At 41.7% G+C, this 19066-nt stretch overlaps 1 protein-coding gene across 2 annotated transcripts in view; it reads right to left on the minus strand.

Moving 5' to 3' along the window:
• Nucleotides 1-19066, minus strand: part of nt5dc3 (5'-nucleotidase domain containing 3) — an 88065-nt gene that overhangs the window by 48010 nt on the left and 20989 nt on the right. For both annotated transcript variants that reach the window (XM_062043071.1, XM_062043070.1), the window contains exons 7-11: nt 15482-15542; nt 15246-15348; nt 1549-1650; nt 1377-1458; nt 1215-1301 (exon numbers count right to left, since the gene is read on the minus strand). In XM_062043071.1, the coding sequence (XP_061899055.1) occupies nt 1215-1301; nt 1377-1458; nt 1549-1650; nt 15246-15348; nt 15482-15542 (435 nt within the window). The remainder of the gene's footprint in view (nt 1-1214; nt 1302-1376; nt 1459-1548; nt 1651-15245; nt 15349-15481; nt 15543-19066) is intronic.

Here is a 19066-nt window from a genome sequence, read left to right on the forward strand (position 1 = left end):
AGGGATACAGTCCGTAAGCACACATGATTGTGCGTGCTGCTGCTCCACTAATAATACTAACCTTTAACAGTTAATTTTACAAATTTTCATTAATTACTAGTTTCTATGTAACTGTTTTTATATTGTTTTACTTTCTTTTTTATTCAAGAAAATGTTTTTAATTTATTTATCTTATTTTATTTGATTATTTTTTTTAAAAGTACCTTATCTTCACCATAAATGGTTGTCCAAATTAGGCATAATAATGTGTTAATTCCACGACTGTATATATCGGTTGATATCGGTATCGGTTGATATCGGTATCGGTAATTAAAGAGTTGGACAATATCGGCATATCGGATATCGGCAAAAAGCCATTATCGGACATCCCTACTCGACAGTCTATTCTTGTTCTTAGAAATTAAGGCTATTCCACCAAATTGTATGGGTGACCCCAAACTTTTGAACGGTAGTGTATATATTTAAATATATAAACATATATACATATACATATATACTAGGGCTGCAACTAACGATTAATTTGATAATCGATTAATCTGTCGATTATTACTTCGATTAATAATCGGATAAAAGAGACAAACTACATTTCTATCCTATCCAGTATTTTATTGAAAAAAAACAGCATACTGGCACCATACTTATTTTGATTGTTTCTCAGCTGCTTGTAAATGTTGCAGTTTATAAAAATAAATAGAAATTACAAAAAAATAAAATAAAATAAAATAAAATAAAACTCTGCGCATGCGCATAGCATTGATCCAACGAATCGATGACTAAATTAATCGGCAACTATTTTTATAATCGAATTTAATCGATTAGTTGTTGCAGCCCCAATATATACATATATGTGTATATATATATATATGTATATATATCTATATATATATATATATCTATATATATATAGATATATATACATATATATATATGTACATGTACATATATATATATATATGCATGTATGCATGCTTTGGAGCCCCTGCCTCGAAAGAAAATAGTGTTTGCTTTGGTGCCCTACTAACTTGCCTCCCTAAAATTTGAGCCCTCATTTAAGGCAACACTTGCCTTGACCTAAAAAAGTTAAAAATTTGACTCCTGGGCATATACAGTATGTGTTCTGGCATCTTCATGATAATGCTATAAGTTACTACATTAAGGTCTGCATCACGCACGGTTCTAAAAAGTGTTGTAAAGTGAGTGTGAGTGCTGCTTACTGCCAAGTCGCTGTAGATATGATCGCCAAAGTAGAGCACTTTGGAGCCACTCCATCCAGTCAGTCTTAGGAACTCATACAGGTTTCCCTTTGGCGATTACAAACACTTTATGTCAACGATGCATTCAGTTGTCGTTTTGTCACGTGCTTCTTCGACCAGCACCTGTTTGTAGATCTGCCCTTTTTCCAACTTGTGTATTCGGTCCCACAGCAGAGCACCTTTGTCGGTCACCCGCCTGAAAGGCCTGCGACGCACAGAGAGAGTCGTTACTCACTTTTAATAATGAAAGACTCCATATTTGGGCCAGGGCGTCTACACACAGAGACACACTTACTTTCTCCTGTCGTTGAAGAAGCTGGGTTTGTCAGCCTGAACAATAACTACATCAAACAGGTCCCTCCAGTCCCTCCCGACAATGTAGTTCATCCCTCGGTCCCTGAGGAGGACAACTTGTTACTTTTTATGGCTGCATAATACATTTCATGGTTCATCACAATGGGAGATGCAAGCGTACGGGGAGGAGATCAATATTGTGGGACTTTTTTCAACCTTTTTTGAGCCAAGGCACATTTTCTGCGTTGAATGGCACACCACCAGCAGAAATCACTAAAAAACGAAACCCGGTTGACAGTAAAAAGTCGTTGTCGCAATTGTTGGATATGACTTTAAACCATAACCAAGCATGCATCACTATAGCTCTTGTCTCAAAGTAGGTGTACTGTCACCACCTGTCACATCACGCCGTGACTTGAAAAACCGCCCGACCGGAACTCTCTAATAACTAAAGTTCCTTGGGTGAATAATGTAAAGTCACTACACCGGTATGTTTTAGCGCTTTCATGGCGAGTTTACTGACAGATATAAGTAAGAACTTTACACTACTTTATATTAGAAATGGCAACAGCGGAGGATGAATGTCCCATAACAAGAAGATAGAGAAAAAGAAGAAGCTTATCGACTACGGCAGGGGTCGGCAACCCGCGGCTCCGGAGCCGCATGCGGCTCCTTGACCACTCTGATGCGGCTCAGCTACATACATGCCGACCCCCCCGATTTTCCCAGGAGACTTATGGATCTCAGTGTCCCTCATAGATTACTCCCAGGGAAAAAATAATCCTATTTACACTCTAATTACTAAATAAGGGGCGTGCCCTAATTGCACTGCAGTAATTGTCCTCTATAGCATTTACATACAGCGTGCCAGTCAAGCCACATGTTGCATGTTGTTATTACTTGAACAAACAGGAGACAGCAAAGCATACTTAGTCATCAGCCACACAGCTTACACTGACGGTAGCCGTATCAAACAACTTTAACAATGTTACGTTACAAATATGCGCCACACTGTGAACCCACACCAAAAAAGAATGAAAAACAAATTTCTGGAGAACATCCCACCGTAACACAACATAAACACAACACAACCATTACCCAGAATCCCATGCAGCCCTAACTCTTCCGGTCTACATTATACACCCCCGCTACCACCAAATCCCCCCACACATCAACCCCCACACCCTCTCCGTGCGTTGGTTGAGCGGAAGAGTTAGGGCTGCATGGGATTCTGGGTATTGGTACCGTCAGTGTAAGATGTGTGGCTGCTGAGTTAGTACGCCTCGCTGTCACTTACGCGAACAAGCTGAAATTGCATTCTACGTGTGGTCGAGCAGGTACACTGTTAGGGCAGACTGTAGAGGGCGCCAAATGCAGTGTCATCACGCTCTGATATTCGGGAGTCTCCCGGGAAAAATGAGAGGGTTGGCAAGTATGACGCTATCAAGCGCCATTCATTCAAAACTCGCGGGCTGCACTAACATCAAATTTCCACATTAAAGTGCGTGCCGGTGCGTGTGTCGGAGACCCCTTGTTAACAAAGCTTTTAAGCTTTGTATGCCGTGTTTTTCATTTTAAATTAAAAAAAAAATTTTGTGGCTCCCATTACTTTCTTTAATTTGTGAAACTTGCCAAAATGGCTCTTTGAGTGGTAAAGGTTGCCGACCCCTGGACTACGGTGTTGGCACGGACTACAAAGGCGGACGCACGCAATTTTTCAGGATTTATGCAGATCCCAAATACAGATCAGCAGGTACCAGAAAGTAAGAAAAGTTGCTTTTGCATAATATTGCGAAACAAAACGCCAGATAATATGTCTTACCTTATACACACACCATAATGTTTCCACTACCGCACCTTAAATTGGAGTCCTTAATCTCGTTATATGCAAATATAATGACAATAAAGTCCATTCTATTATATTCTATTCTATAATAATACTCCTATGTTGAAGCACAGTACAATCCATCAAGCGGTGCGGCTTCATAGCTCACCAAAGTCGTACTAAAACATTTTGATAGATTTTTGAGCGCCGTGTGCACTGCAAAAACTGAAATCTAAGTAAGAATAAGGGTGATATTTGCTTATTTTCTGTCTGATAAGATACTTCTTCTCACTAAGCAGATTGTATGTTAGAGTGTTTTATTTGTTTTAAGGGTTTTAGTCCTAAATGATCTCAGTAAGATATTACAGCTTGTAGCTGAGATTTGATGAGCTATATTGAGTAAAACATGCTTGAAACTAGAATATCAACTGTTGCAAAGCTGTGTCATCAACACTCACAAGTATAAAACTATTTTTTTTAAGTAATAATTTCTTACTTCAAGCATGAAAAAGAAAATCATGATGCCGAGCGCATATCATTATGTCAAGATAATGGCACTAGCATTTGCTTAATTTAAGAATATTTTTCAACATATTGAGCAAAAAGGTATTTTCTACAAAGAAAAGTGCACTTGTTATTAGTGAGAATATACTTATTTTAAGGTATTTTTGGGTTCATTGAGGTTAGCTCATTTGACTTGTTTTGGAAAGTCTTGACAAGCCAAATTTTCTTGTTCTATTGGCAGATAATTTTGCTTAGTTCAAATAAAATACCCCTAATTTTTGTATTTTTTTTTCTCTTGTTTTTGAAGACTGACTTTTTGCAGTGTGTAATGTTCTATACTTTCAATGGAACATATAAAATGTCGATGTTGTTTACTCGAGTCATATTGCAGTCTACACTTATCTCTTATGTGTGACCGCCATCTACTGGTCACACTTATCACTTCACCATGTACCAAATAAAATAGCTTCGAGGTCGGTAAGCACAACCAAACTGATTCCTTACATCAGGCGCACCGGGTTATAAGGCGCACCTGTCGAGTTTTGAGAAAATGAAAGGATTTTAAAAGCCTACTGAAACCCACTACTACCGACCACGCAGTTTATATATCAATGATGAAATCTTAACATTGCAACACATGCCAATACGGCCGGGTTAACTTATAAAGTGCAATTTTAAATTTACAGCGAAATATCCTGCTGAAAACGTCTCGGTATGATGACGTTTGCACGTGGCGTCACGGATTGTAGCGTACATTTTGGGACAGCATTGTGGCCAGTGTGGATAATGCATATGTTTAAGAGCTATTTCTTTATTCATAATCAGGTTTGAATCAGCTCATTTTTTCCCTTTCTTTTACTCTGTATACTAGTTTCTCTTTGTCTTCAGATTGCCTGGTTAGATAGGGTCGTAAACCATCAGGAATGTGAACACAACCCCCAAGTCTCTCTTCTTATCAGTGTTGGGAGGAGGGGGGAGGGGAAATTGGGGCTTTCTTGGGGGGAAAAGAGTTGCTTTTGGCTGTGGAAGGCCAGATCAACTTGGGCTGCGCATTTGTATGTGTTGTTCGAGGCTGGTCTCATTATTGCCAAAGCTTTGACAATAAAATTACAAAATACCTTTTCTGTGCTTGGTGGTACGTTTGAGTTCAGTTGATATGTCATTAAGGAACTTGGGACTGACCAGCGTTTTACATCCCACTTGGAGGAACATCTGGTCAAACGCAACAATTTGGGGGCTCGTCCGGGATGACACGCTGACAATTGGACCTTCTCTTGCAATCTTCTGGACAGACTCACATGGCCAAAACATAATTCAAGGTAAGCAGAACCTTTCTTTTTAGATAAAATCTGCATTAGGAGTCTGCCCAGAAGTCTGTAAGTTAAACACTGCTTTGTACCCCAGACACAGAATGGTGATTTTGATAGATTGATTGCATTTTTGCCGAGCCTGCCATTGCATTAAAATTGTAAATAAGTGGTCAACTCACGTCATTGTGTCTCGATTACCGTGACGGGCAGTTTCATTGACGAGTGAACTAATAGTTGGGTGTGGCTCACCCTGGGTAGTTGGTCGCCGCCTAAAAGAGTAACGGGTTGGATGCCCATCATATGGTACAGTAAATACTCCCCGGTTGTGAGATCCCTGTTGACATTTTTATGTGCACACAAATTAAGGATGGGTCGGAGGCCATTTGTAAAATACAATAAATACTCCCTGGTTGCGAGTTCCCTACGGCATTAACGTGTGCGTTAAAATTAAGAAACGTACGGGAGGAGGCCCTTCTGTACCATATGATAAATTCCACGGCTGGAGGCCATTTGTAATAAATACAATAAAGATTCCCCGGTTGTGAGGTCCCGGCGACACTTTAGTGTGCGCTAAAATTAAGGAAAAATAGACACAATGGCCAAGGAGTGTGACAGAAAAGAATGTGATGACGGCTGGGGGAAATGTGATGAATCATTACTGTTTAATAATCCATTGAATGCACTGTTGTCGACAATGGAATTAGCAGGTAAAGTTTAAAAAGGGAAAAAAAAAAAGAAAAAGAAAAGAGAACGTTCCTTGAAAGGGTTAAGAGGGAGTTTACAATACTCGAAAAGTTGTGAACTCAAACGTCAGGTAAAATAAAAAATAAAATAAAAAAGTAACTGGAAGTTTTATGGTAAAGTGAAACGCAGAGAGAGTGCTTACGTGTGTGTGTGTGTGTGTGTGCGTAGGGCTGTAGGCACTTGCTTGTGTGTGCGTGAGTGCTTACACGTGCTTGTGTGTGTGTGTGCGCTGGTGAAAATGGTCAAGAGAAAAAAAGAGCAGGGTTGGTGCTCGAGAATTTAAGAGTTTAGCGTATGATAAAAGTAAACGGGGATTACGTGGAAAAACGAAATGCAGCAAAAGAACCGATGATTAATGAGACAAATAGGACAGACTAGACTGATTGGTGTTTTGCCTGCCGCGCATGCGCAAGACAATTCAAACGACCCGCCCAGACTTTGACTAGGCCACCGCCCCCTACTCCAGTGAGAAGGAGAGAGAGAGAAAAAGAGAGCAGGTGAAGGAAGATTGAGGGAGAAGAGGATGGTTTGAGAAAATATGGGAAAAGGATGTTTATAACCTTACGTTATGTGAATGGTTTCTAGGAGAACAGAGAATAGAAACATTGTGTGAAGTGTAAGGAAGAGATGGATACAGGATGTTGTTTGTAAAGGAAAACGAAAGTGAAGAAAAGATGAGAAAGTGACAAATGAAGGTATTCGTAAATGGTATGCTGTTGATTGTGGTTAGCTGCAAGTTTGTTTATTTGTTTGTTTGTTTAGTTGTTTGAGTGAAATGGGAAGAAATCAATAGGAGACTTTAGAAGCATTTTGTATCGTTGTGTTTCCACACAAGATGGCAAAAATACAGAACAACAAGTAGGATTAATGGCTGAATCTTCGACCTCACCGATAACACCATACGTTACAAACATAGCTACTGCTATGCGCAGTCTCTTTCCTCAAGATGAGGATGATAAGGCTAATGACAGAGCAGCAAGGAAGCAACTCCTTAATTTACAGATCGCTGAAAATAAAAGGTTAAAAGAACCAAAAGGTCAAAGATCAGCTAGGATATATTCAGCAGTGGGTGACCTTGCTTTTGAGTTCCAACAGGTGGAGGAAAGAATCCTCAACAGACGTGCGACCAGACGGTTGGACTCGGGTGGTGGACTTCACGATGCTTCAAAGCCAGTCCGGGGTGGAAACTGTTTCGGCTGTGACCAGCCTGGTCACTGGAGTCGTGAACATTTTCGAACGGGAAAGGTTCCGTAGTGCCAACAAACGAACACAAAAGCGTGGCAAAGGACGCCCACCGCAGGAGCCCCAGCAGGAGATACAGACTGGCCCCCTGCTGGACATGAGTGTCAACGACAATGTTATCAGTTCGTGATTGACACTGGCGCCACCCATTCGATTCTGAATGCAGAGGTACCAAATAAACTGTGTGCTTCCTCTTTAAAGGTCGAAGGCTTCGCTGGGGTCACAAGGTTACCTGTCACCAAACCACTTCCGGTTCAGATTGCTGGACCTCCTTTACAGACTGTACCCTGACATTCAAATCGCACAGAAGGAACATTCCTGGTGTTACCTGACGGCTCAACCACCAAGCTGCGACACCACTACCAAGGCTCCTACCACAGCCTGAAACAACAGGAATGGCTGACATCCAACTGCTCTAACAGTGAAAACCCTGACTGGCTGAGATGCTTCCGTGTGTTCTGCCACCCGACTCGCCATATGTTATGATCACCTGTTAGACACTCATACCAGGAGACCTTTGACTCCTTTGTATATTTATATATGTTGGAACTCAAGGTGTGGTTGCTCATGTTGACCTATCTTTGAAACAACTAGCATGGTATAAGATGGACACAATTGTGTCCCACATTGTTCACTTGCTCTCTGTCTCGCCTACAAAACCAGAGAACTTAGGTGCAATGATAAGACACGGCGTAGCTGCCAAACATTACACCGACACCCAAATACCACATTTTCAATTGTTTAGGTTTAGCACATAGTTGTGTTAAACACATAACTATGGGCTGCACTTTAGACACCTGTAGGCTACGAGGAGCTAGCAGCTACACAACAGCTGAGCTAAAACGACACATTACACATTTAAGCATATCAAATAATTATAGTTGCTCATTACATACACATAGTTGTCAAGACAGAAGTCTGATAGAAAGTATTCAGTAACAAACGTGTCTGCATCATTCAACTTTCTACAACATGAGCTTGACTTAATGAATTATTGGGGCCACCAGGTGTGGTAAAATTTCAAAATACTATTGCTAAAGCATTCGCCACAAGGGTAGTATTTTTCTAGTATTGGTGACAACATAAATATAAGCATATTTGTTACTTTCACCATATTGAATAAGTTACATAAAAGCTAGGGTTTAGTTGAGTTTGAGTTAATTGTGATATTGCTAAGGGGTCCCCTACCCTAACAACACCCCCAGTGGACCATAGAGGCTAAAGAGACAATCATTGACCTCAAACATGACCTGTCCTCCGCTACTTGACTATTAGCTGACCTTTTTCTTAGATGTTTCTGAAAGTGATAGTATGACTAACACAGTCCTTTTTTCAGAAACAGAAGGGGGTGAGTGAGGGTGGATACAGACTCCTTGGAACAAAATCGACAATCATCCGACTCTGACACATTCCATAGTTTTAACGTTTTTACCGTGGGTAAGAAGTTATAACTAATTTTAATTTGAAAATAACGATTTTACACATCGATAGTACTTTAGTAAATCAAATTTAGAATATGGAGGAGGTCAGGGTGAATCATGTATAGTCTTTGATTTCACTGATATGATCAATACGGTACAAGGGAAAAGGTACGTACTGACTTGTGTTGACAATCACAGTGGTTGGCCGGAAGCAACAACAGCCTCAAAAGAGGATGCAACATCAGTAATTAAATGACTTGTGAATGACCTAGTACCCCGACATGGTTTCCCCAAAAAGATTAGGTCAGACAACGGCAACCATTTAAAAAAAAACAACCTCACTTAGCCTTGGTCGAAAAGGCTTTCGGACTAGAACACAGGTTTGGGGTACCATCCTGAGTCCCAAGGTAAGGTTGAAAGGATGGACCAGAACATTAAAAACTAATTGGCTAAAATCTGTGCACAGACCAAATTTAATTGGATTGACATGTTGCAATTAGCGTTAATGATCATTCGAAGGTCCGTGAATAAAACTGTTTTACCGCCCTTTGAGTTTTTTCACCCTATGAGCTGCATACAGGTCAGCCCAGGACCAGCAGCCGCCATGGAAGGAGGACTCAGCGTAAAACCAAAATGGTATTTTACACAAAAAATGCAGAATTTGTGTGCCAGTTCTTCTGTACAGATACGAGGATGACAGCCCGCCACTCCAGATTCCCTTCCGGCCGCTGAGAGGGTCAAGATCAAGGTCATCAAACGCAAGTGGACGGAGCCCAGGTGGTCCCTTCAAGGTCGTGGAACGGACGTCTCACGCCCTTCGACTAGCTGGAAAAGGGGACACCTGGTACCACCTCTCCCTCTACACTCCTGCTGAAGAACCTGACAGATTACCAGCGGATGTCATTGCTGACATCGCCACTACATCTGCCCCACTCGACCCCCAGCAGCGCCTTTTGAGCCTGAGGCAGCTGAAGAAGAACGGGAGCAGAAAACGACTCATTTTTAGTGTCATAGAAGAGCGAGGCTTTAATTACACACACATAATCCTACAGCCCAGAAGACGACGCTGAGAGAGAGATTTTCTACCTATATTACTCTTTAACTTCTATATTGTATATCCTTATTTGAGACCAGCCTTTATACTCGAAGTTATCCAATTTCTCTTGCTTGTTTTCAGCATAACTATCTGTGTCGTTATATTAAGTGAAAAGTTTGATGTTTATCCCCGTTTCGTTACCTGAATTACTGTGATTTTGATAGACGAAAAGCAGGATGTCACACCCGGTAGTGTTCCCTGACGGACTGGTGCTTGGGCGTGTTCTACTGTCTTTGTGTCTCAGTTCTTCCTTCCTGACGACAGTGACTGACAAGTGTCTAAGAACAAACAGCGGACTTTAAATAGACTGGGTCAAAGGGGATAGCAAGACTTATTTTTTGACCTGTGCAGTGTGATTAATTACGGGGGACACAATAGCTATTACCGTGGTAATAACCTCTATATTTGTGACGACTCAACCCTGAACCATCGGTGTCGGATGCAGACAACATACTATGGTAAGTGGTGCCCATCGTCCCTTTTATGTTGTTTTGGGGGTTGACCTGACTGATACAGACTCTAAAGGAATTATTAAAATTAATGTCCTTGAGAGGGCGTTAACTACCTCTACACCCTCTGTAGCACCTAAAGTACCACCCCACCTTGGTGGTGTTTCAAAGGCTCTCACATCTGTGCGTGCTAATGACATCACCACCGAAGGCCTGGTAACTTTGACCTTAGGAGCGGGTACAGGTAAACCTGTGGCTCAGGTGGATGCCAAAACCTGGGTGACTGTGTTGCTTGTTCCGCTGGACGTCCTTTTCCCCACACTTACCCCGCCCCTTTTAAGTTGACTGACATGTGTACCCTTCTGTTGACAATGCCACCCGACTTCTTCCATTTGTGGCCCAAAAGCTGAATTACACGTGTTTTCAATTCAAAGGACCCTCTTCGTCCCCCAACAAATTGGGTGACATTAACCCTTCCTGGTGCACCACACTGATAGATGGCTCAAGGATAGGCCCTTGGGCACGAGCTGACTTATTCTGGTGTTGTGGGAAGCACAGATTGTACATTAGAATCCCAACGTTATCCGTAGGGCTTTGTGCTATGGTTAGACTGGTGACCCCACTCACCGTAGTGGGTACCAAATTAACTCCCCTTGTAACTCCTGTCTCAGCGGCCTCTCTAACTTCTCGCCGACGCCGCCATGTTTTATCTCGAAGGAGTGTAAAGGGCTCCTTTGATCTGATGAGAAACCCTGATGGTGTTTACTCTGATGCAATTGGACAACCAAGAGGGGTCCCCTCACAACACAAATTGTGGTGTGAATCCTGTGCAGGTTTCGAGAACCTTCCTATCATTGGTGCTATTTTCCCTGTGACTGCTACTAAAAATGTAGAACGCATTAACTATGTTTTTTATAATCTGTTGAGACTGACCAACCTGACTCGTGACGCCGTTGAGGGACTTGCTGAACAACTTGCCCCGACCTCCCTCATGGCCATCCAGAACCGCATAGCCCTTGACCGCATCCTAGCCAAGGAAGAAGGTGTGTGTGTGCAATGTTTGGTGACCAATGCTGTACCTTCATTCCTAACAATGCTGCCCCCGATGGCTCGGTCCAGAGCGCCTTAGAAGGCCTCAGAGCCTAAGAACTTACTGAAGTTTCCGGTGTCTCTGACCCCTTTAAAGATTGGCTTCATAACACCTTTGGCAGGTGGTCTGACCTAATTAAGTCGGCCCTGGTCTCCATTGGAGTTTTCTTGGCCGTCATAACCTCATGCGGATGCTTTATTGCCCCTTGTGCTAGGTCTCTATGCACCCGCATCATTGTTAGAGCTGTCAAAGGTCAACCCCACCCTGGTTCTGGGCTTGCTATGTCACTGAAGGGGGTCAAGCATAGTGGTGACTTTCAGGGACCGTTAGTTTCCTTCCCTGACAATGACGACATTGACGTTGACTCCCTCCTTCTCTCTCCCATGTAACTATGGTTTGATTGTTTATCGATAGCTTGCTCGAAAACTACAGCACCTACTTTAATGTAAGGCGTGCTTTAGAGGTGTTGCTCTCGTAGGAGAGATCTTTTGGATAAGATCTGAAGGGGGATTGTGGATAATGCATATGTTTAAGAGCTATTTCTTTATTCATAATCAGGTTTGAATCAGCTCATTTTTTCCCTTTCTTTTACTCTGTATACTAGTTTCTCTTTGTCTTCAGATTGCCTGGTTAGATAGGGTCGTAAACCATCAGGAATGTGAACACAACCCCCAAGTCTCTCTTCTTATCAGTGTTGGGAGGAGGGGGGAGGGGAAATTGGGGCTTTCTTGGGGGGAAAAGAGTTGCTTTTGGCTGTGGAAGGCCAGATCAACTTGGGCTGCGCATTTGTATGTGTTGTTCGAGGCTGGTCTCATTATTGCCAAAGCTTTGACAATAAAATTACAAAATACCTTTTCTGTGCTTGGTGGTACGTTTGAGTTCAGTTGATATGTCATTAAGGAACTTGGGACTGACCAGCGTTTTACATCCCACTTGGAGGAACATCTGGTCAAACGCAACACCAGCTATTAAGTCGTCTGTTTTCATCGCAAAATTCCACAGTATTCTGGACATCTGTGTTGGTGAATCTTTTGCAATTCGTTTAATGAACAATGGAGATAGCAAAGAAGAAAGCTGTAGGTGGGAAGCGGTGTATTAGCGGCCGGCTGCAGCAACACAAACACGTAGCCGGTGTTTCATTGTTTACATTCCCAAATGATGACAGTCAAGCTTTACCATTGGCCTGGGACAAGCTTTACCATTGGCCTGGGACAACAGAGACTCTTACCAGGAGGACTTTGAGTTGGATACGCGCTACCGTGAGTACGCAGCTGCGGCTTCCAAACATTTGATCGCTTGCCCGTACGTGCGTGCCGCTATGTGCATGTCACGTACGTAACTTTGGTGAACGGTACTTTGGGCTGTGGGATTGAGTGTGTTGTGCGGGTGTTTGATTTGTATTGGTGGGTTATATGGACGGGAGGGGGGAGGTGTTTGTTATGCGCGATTAATTTGTGGCATATTAAATATAAGCCTGGTTGTGTTGTGGCTAATAGAGTATATATACACTACCGTTCAAAAGTTTGGGGTCACCCAAACTATTTTGTGGAATAGCCTTCATTTCTAAGAACAAAAATAGACTGTCGAGTTTCAGATGAAAGTTCTCTTTTTCTGGCCATTTTGAGCGTTTAATTGACCCCACAAATGTGATGCTCCAGAAACTCAATCTGCTCAAAGGAAGGTCAGTTTTGTAGCTTCTGTAACGAGCTAAACTGTTTTCAGATGATTGCACAAGGGTTTTCTAATCATCAATTAGCCTTCTGAGCCAATGAGCAAACACATTGTACCATTAGAACACTGGAGTGATAGTTGCTGGAAATGGGCCTCTATACACCTATGTAGATATTGCACCAAAAACCAGACATTTGCAGCTAGAATAGTCATTTACCACATTAGCAATGTATAGAGTGTATTTCTTTCAAGTTAAGACTAGTTTAAAGTTATCTTCATTGAAAAGTACAGTGCTTTTCCTTCAAAAATAAGGACATTTCAATGTGACCCCAAACTTTTGAACGGTAGTGTATGTCTTGTGTTTATTTACTGTTTTAGTCATTCCCAGCTGAATATCAGGTCCCACCTGCCTCTCACAGCATCTTCCCTATCTGAATCGCTTCCACTGCCCTCTAATCCTTCACTCTCACTTTCCTCATCCACAAATCTTCCATCCTCGCTCAAATTAACGGGGTAATCGTCGCTTTCTCGGTCCGAATCGCCCTCGCTGCTGGTGTCCATGATTGTAAACAACGTGCAGATGTGAGGAGCTCCACAACCTGTGACGTCACGCTACTTCCGGTACAGGCAAGGCTTTTTTTTTATCAGCGACCAAAAGTTGCGAACTTTATCGTCGATGTTCTCTACTAAATCCTTTCAGCAAAAATATGGCAATATCGTGAAATGATCAAGTATGACACATAGAATGGATCTGCTATACCCGTTTAAATATGAAAATATCATTTTAGTAGGCCTTTAAAGGCCTACTGAAATGATTTTTTTTTTATTCAAACGGGAATAGCAGATCCATTCTATGTGTCATACTTGATCATTTCGCGATATTGCCATATTTTTGCTGAAAGGATTTAATAGAGAAAATCGACGATAAAGTTCGCAACTTTTGCTTGCTGATAAAAAAAAGCCTTGCCTGTAGCGGAAGTAGCGTGACGTCACAGGAGCTAGTATTCCTCACAATTCCCCGTTGTTTACAATGGAGCGAGAGAGATTCGGACCGAGAAAGTGATGATTACCCCATTAATTTGAGCGAGTATGAAAGATTCGTAGATGAGGAACGTTACAGTGAAGGACTTGAGAGGCAGTGATGGACGTATCTTTTTTCGCTCTGACCGTAACTTAGGTACAAGCTGGCTCATTGGATTCCACACTCTCCTTTTTTTATTGTGGATCACGGATTTGTATTTTAAACCACCTCGGATACTATATCCTCTTGAAAATGAGAGTCGAGAACGCAAAATGGACATTCAGTGCCTTTTATCTCCACGACAATACATCGGCGAAATGCTTTAGCTACGAGCTAACGTGATAGCATCGTGCTTTAACTGCATATAGAAACAAAAAAATAAAGGATAGAAGGAAGGATAGATAGAAAATCAACAATACTATTAAACCGTGGACATGTAAATACACGGTTAATGCTTTCCAGGCTGGCGAAGGTTAACAATGCTGTGCTAACGACGCGATTGAAGCTAACTTAGCAACTTAGCAACGGGACCTCACAGAGCTATGCTAAAAACATTAGCTCTCCACCTACGCCAGCCAGCCCTCATCTACTCATCAACACCCGTGCTCACCTGCGTTCCAGCGATCGGCAGAAGGATGAAGGACTTCACCCGATGCGTTTGGCGGCCCGGAGACGCAGGAAGTCAAGGTGAGGTCGGCGGCTAGCGCGGCTAGCGCTCCAACAAAGTCCTCCTGGTTGTGTTGCTGTAGTCCGCTGCTAATACACCGATCCCACCTACAACTGTCTTCTTTGCAGCCTTCATTGTTCATTAAACAAATTGCAAAAGATGTCCAAAATACTGTTGAATTATGAAATGAAAACAGAGCTTTTTGTATAGGATTCTACGGGTACCATAACTTCCGTTACTCTGACTTCGTCATGCGCATACGTCATCATACCGCGACGTTTCAGCCGGATATTTCCCGGGAAGTTTTAAAAGTCACTTTATAAGTTAACCCGGCCGTATTGGCATGTGTTGCAATGTTAAGATTTCATCATTGATATATAAGCTATCAGACTGCGTGGTCGGTAGTAGTGGCTTTCAGTAGGCCTTTAAGTGCGCCTTATAGTCCGAAAAATATGGTATGTTTTTTACCAACTAACGACCTACAGTCAATACGGTCATAGCACCAGTACGACGACATATGGAGTAATCCTATCTCACTAAAATTATTGTAGGCACCGTTATTGGGGCCACCATAACATCTTTTTTATGGGAGTTTCAAGATACAGTTCTGCATAACAAACAAGTTAATTGTGTTGAGTGTGTTATCTGGTGGACTCACACAAAGTCAAAGGGGCTGTTCGTGATGAGGAACATCTTCTTTCCGTGCTTTGACAACTTCTTCAGCACAGCGTGGCTCTGCTCCCCGTAGCAAATGTATTTGCCTGGAACACAAGCAGTAGGTTACTGTACTTCCTCAGGTGCGGTATATTATAACAGCAATGGGGTTTTTTTTCCAACCAAACCCTGCGATTGGATCTGCCTGAATCTGTTTTCTAAGAAAGGGAGGAACATTACCGATATCTGCCTCCACCGCTCGGTACATAATGCCCTTGACGTGAACATCCCTGATGGCTTCCTGTGAGGGAACATAAAGTAGACATCAAGACCGAGGTGGCGTCGCGTTTAGCATTCAGCAGCACGAGCAAGACTCCAAAGTGCGTGTGCTCATGCAAATTAGAGATGGAAAAAGGCTGACTTTAAAAGGACAGCTACTTGAAAGTTAATTTACAGTCCAAAAAAGGTGTAAAAGAGCATCACTGTTATTCATTTAGCAGCTACCAGAACAAATACAGCAGTGACATTTTAATGGAGTAAATTATCATATTAAGACAATGTGTGTGTTAAGTCATTTTTAGTAGATTGTAAATCTATATGGTTATACAAGCCGTACACTGACTACTTTAAAGTACACTATATTGCCAAAAGTATTTGGCCACCTGCCTTGACTCACATAAGAACTTGAAGTGCCATCCCATTCCTAACCCATAGGGTTCAATATGACGTGGGTCCACTTTTTGCAGCTATTACAGCTTCAACTCGTCTGGGAAGGCTGTCCACAAGGTTGCGGAGTGTGTTTATAGGAATTTTCCACCATTCTTCCAAAAGCGCATTGGTGAGGTCACACGCTGATGTTGGTGGAGAAGGCCCGGCTCTCAATCTCCGTTCTAATTAATCCCAAAGGTGTTCAGGTCAGGACTCTGTGCAGGCCAGTCAAGTTCATCCACAACAGACTCTGTCATCCATGTCTTTATGGACCTTGCTTTGTGCACTGGTGCACAGTCATGTTGGAAGAGGAAGTTGCCCGCTCCAAACTGTTCCCACAAGGTTGGGAGCATGGAATTGTCCAAAATGTTTTTGGTATCCTGGAGCATTCAAAGTTCCTTTCACTGGAACTAATTCCTGAAAAACAACCCCACACCATAATTCCTCCGCTGACCCCTCTCTGTCAGTTTACGTGGCCTACCACTTGGTGGCTGAGTTGCTGTTGTTCCCAAACTCCTCCATTTTCTTATAATAAAGCCGACAGTTGACTTTGGAATATTTCGGAGCGAGGAAATTTCCCGACTGGATTTGTTGCACAAGGGACAACACTGTTGAATTAAAACTTGGATATATACTATATTGCCAAAAGTAGTTGGCCACCTGCCTTCACTCACATATGAACTTGAAGTGCCATCCTATTCCTAACCCATAGGGTTCAATATGACGTGGGTCCACTTTTTGCAGCTATTACAGCTTCCACTCGTCTGGGAAGGCTGTCCACAAGGTTGCGGAGTGTGTTTATAGGAATTTCCCACCATTCTTCCAAAAGCGCATTGGTGAGGTCACACGCTGATGTTGGTGGAGAAGGCCTGGCTCTCAGCCTCCGTCAGGTCAGGACTCTGTGCAGGCCAGTCAAGTTCATCCACAACGGACTCTGTCATCCATGTCTTTATGGACCTGGCTTTGTGCACTGGTGCACAGTCATGTTGGAAGAGGAAGTTGCCAGCTCCAAACTGTTCCCACAAGGTTGGGAGCGTGGAATTGTCCAAAATGTTTTTGGTATCCTGGAGCATTCAAAGTTCCTTTCACTGGAACTAAGGGGCCAAGTCCAACCCCTGAAAAACAACCCCACACCATAATTCCTCCACCACCAAATTTCACACTCCTACCACTTTGTGGCTGAGTTGCTGTTGTTCCCAAACTCTTCCATTTTCTTATAATAAAGCCGACAGTTGACTTTGGAATATTTAGGAGCGAGGAAATTTCAGGACTGGATTTGTTGCACAGGTGGCATCCTGTGACGGTTCCACGCTGGAAATCACTGAGAGCGGCCCATTCTTTCACGAATGTTTGTAGAAACAGTCTCCATGCCTAAGTGCTTCATTTTATACACCTGTGATTAGGACACCTGATTCTGATCATTTGGATGGGTGGCCAAATACTTTTGGCAATATAGTGTACACTACCGTTCAAAAGTTTGGGGTCACATTGAAATGTCCTTATTTTTTAAGGAAAAGCACTGTACTTTTCAATGAAGATAACTTTAAACTAGTCTTAACTTTAAAGAAATACACTCTATACATTGCTAATGTGGTAAATGACTATTCTAGCTGCAAATGTCTGGTTTTTGGTGCAATATCTACATAGGTGTATAGAGGCCCATTTCCAGCAACTATCACTCCAGTGTTCTAATGGTACAATGTGTTTGCTCATTGGCTCAGAAGGCTAATTGATGATTAGAAAACCCTTGTGCAATCATCTGAAAACAGTTTAGCTCGTTACAGAAGCTACAAAACTGACCTTCCTTTGAGCAGATTGAGTTTCTGGAGCATCACATTTGTGGGGTCAATTAAACGCTCAAAATGGCCAGAAAAAGAGAACTTTCATCTGAAACTCGACGGTCTATTCTTGTTCTTAGAAATGAAGGCTATTCCACAAAATTGTTTGAGTGACCCCAAACTTTTGAACGGTAGTGTATACCCAGGTTTCTTTCCCTTGAGAAGATATACAACGTGAGGGGTGTAGTCGACTTTTCAGAGATTCTCCGGATACAACAATATAGACATAAGTGGAATGTTCACCCAAAAAGGGGAGTGAAAATAAAAGAAAATATGGTTTTATTGGGGATTTTCTACAAGGTTTCGGAACATGCCTGAGGGAGTTTGTGAGGTCAGACTAGGGCTGAAAACTGTCTCACAATATAAGCGTTTTGTTTTTTATCAGTCTTTATCGATAATTATTGATATTTTTGATGACCTATGGAAAATAAGGACCAGGAGAAAAACACATTTTGATTTAAAACGTAACCTTCCTCTGATTATACACCCCTCAGCTTTTGCGACAGAAGGGAAAGGAAATGTCAAAAGCAATGGATGTAAACAAAGTTCTCAAATCACATTGAACACTTAACAATAAGCTCTGCTTCTTCCTACTCCTTTTCGAACATGTTGAAAAGAGAAACTGGAAATTGTGATGTATCATGTTGTATGCTTGCATGTTCCAAATCAGGGGTCACCAACGCGGTGCCCGCGGGCACCAGGTAGCCCGTAAGGACCAGATGAGTAGCCCGCCGGCCTGTTCTAAAAATAGCTCAAATAGCAGCACTTACCAGTGAGCTGCATCTATTTTTTAAATTTTATTTATTTACTAGCAAGCTGGTCTCGCTTTGCCCGACATTTTTAATTCTAAGAGAGACAAAACTCAAATAGAATTTGAAAATCCAAGAAAATATTTTAAAGACTTGGTCTTCTTTTGTTTAAATAAATTCATAATTTTTTTTACTTTGCTTCTTATAACTTTCAGAAAGACAATTTTAGAGAAAAAATACAACCTTAAAAATGATTTTAGGATTTTTAAACACATATACCTTTTTACCTTTTATATTCCTTCCTCTTCTTTCCTGACAATTTAAATCAATGTTCAAGTAAATTTATTTTTTTTATTGTAAAGAATAATAAATACATTTTAATTTAATTTTTCATTTTAGCTTTTGTTTTTTCGACAAAGAATATTTGTGAAATATTTCTTCAAACTTATTATGATTAAAATTCAAAAAAATTATTCTGGCAAATCCAGAAAATCTGTAGAATCAAATTTAAATCTTATTTCAAAGTCTTT

This window comes from Entelurus aequoreus, linkage group LG03, assembly GCF_033978785.1.
Source record: "Entelurus aequoreus isolate RoL-2023_Sb linkage group LG03, RoL_Eaeq_v1.1, whole genome shotgun sequence".
In the NCBI taxonomy this organism is placed as follows: domain Eukaryota; kingdom Metazoa; phylum Chordata; class Actinopteri; order Syngnathiformes; family Syngnathidae; genus Entelurus; species Entelurus aequoreus.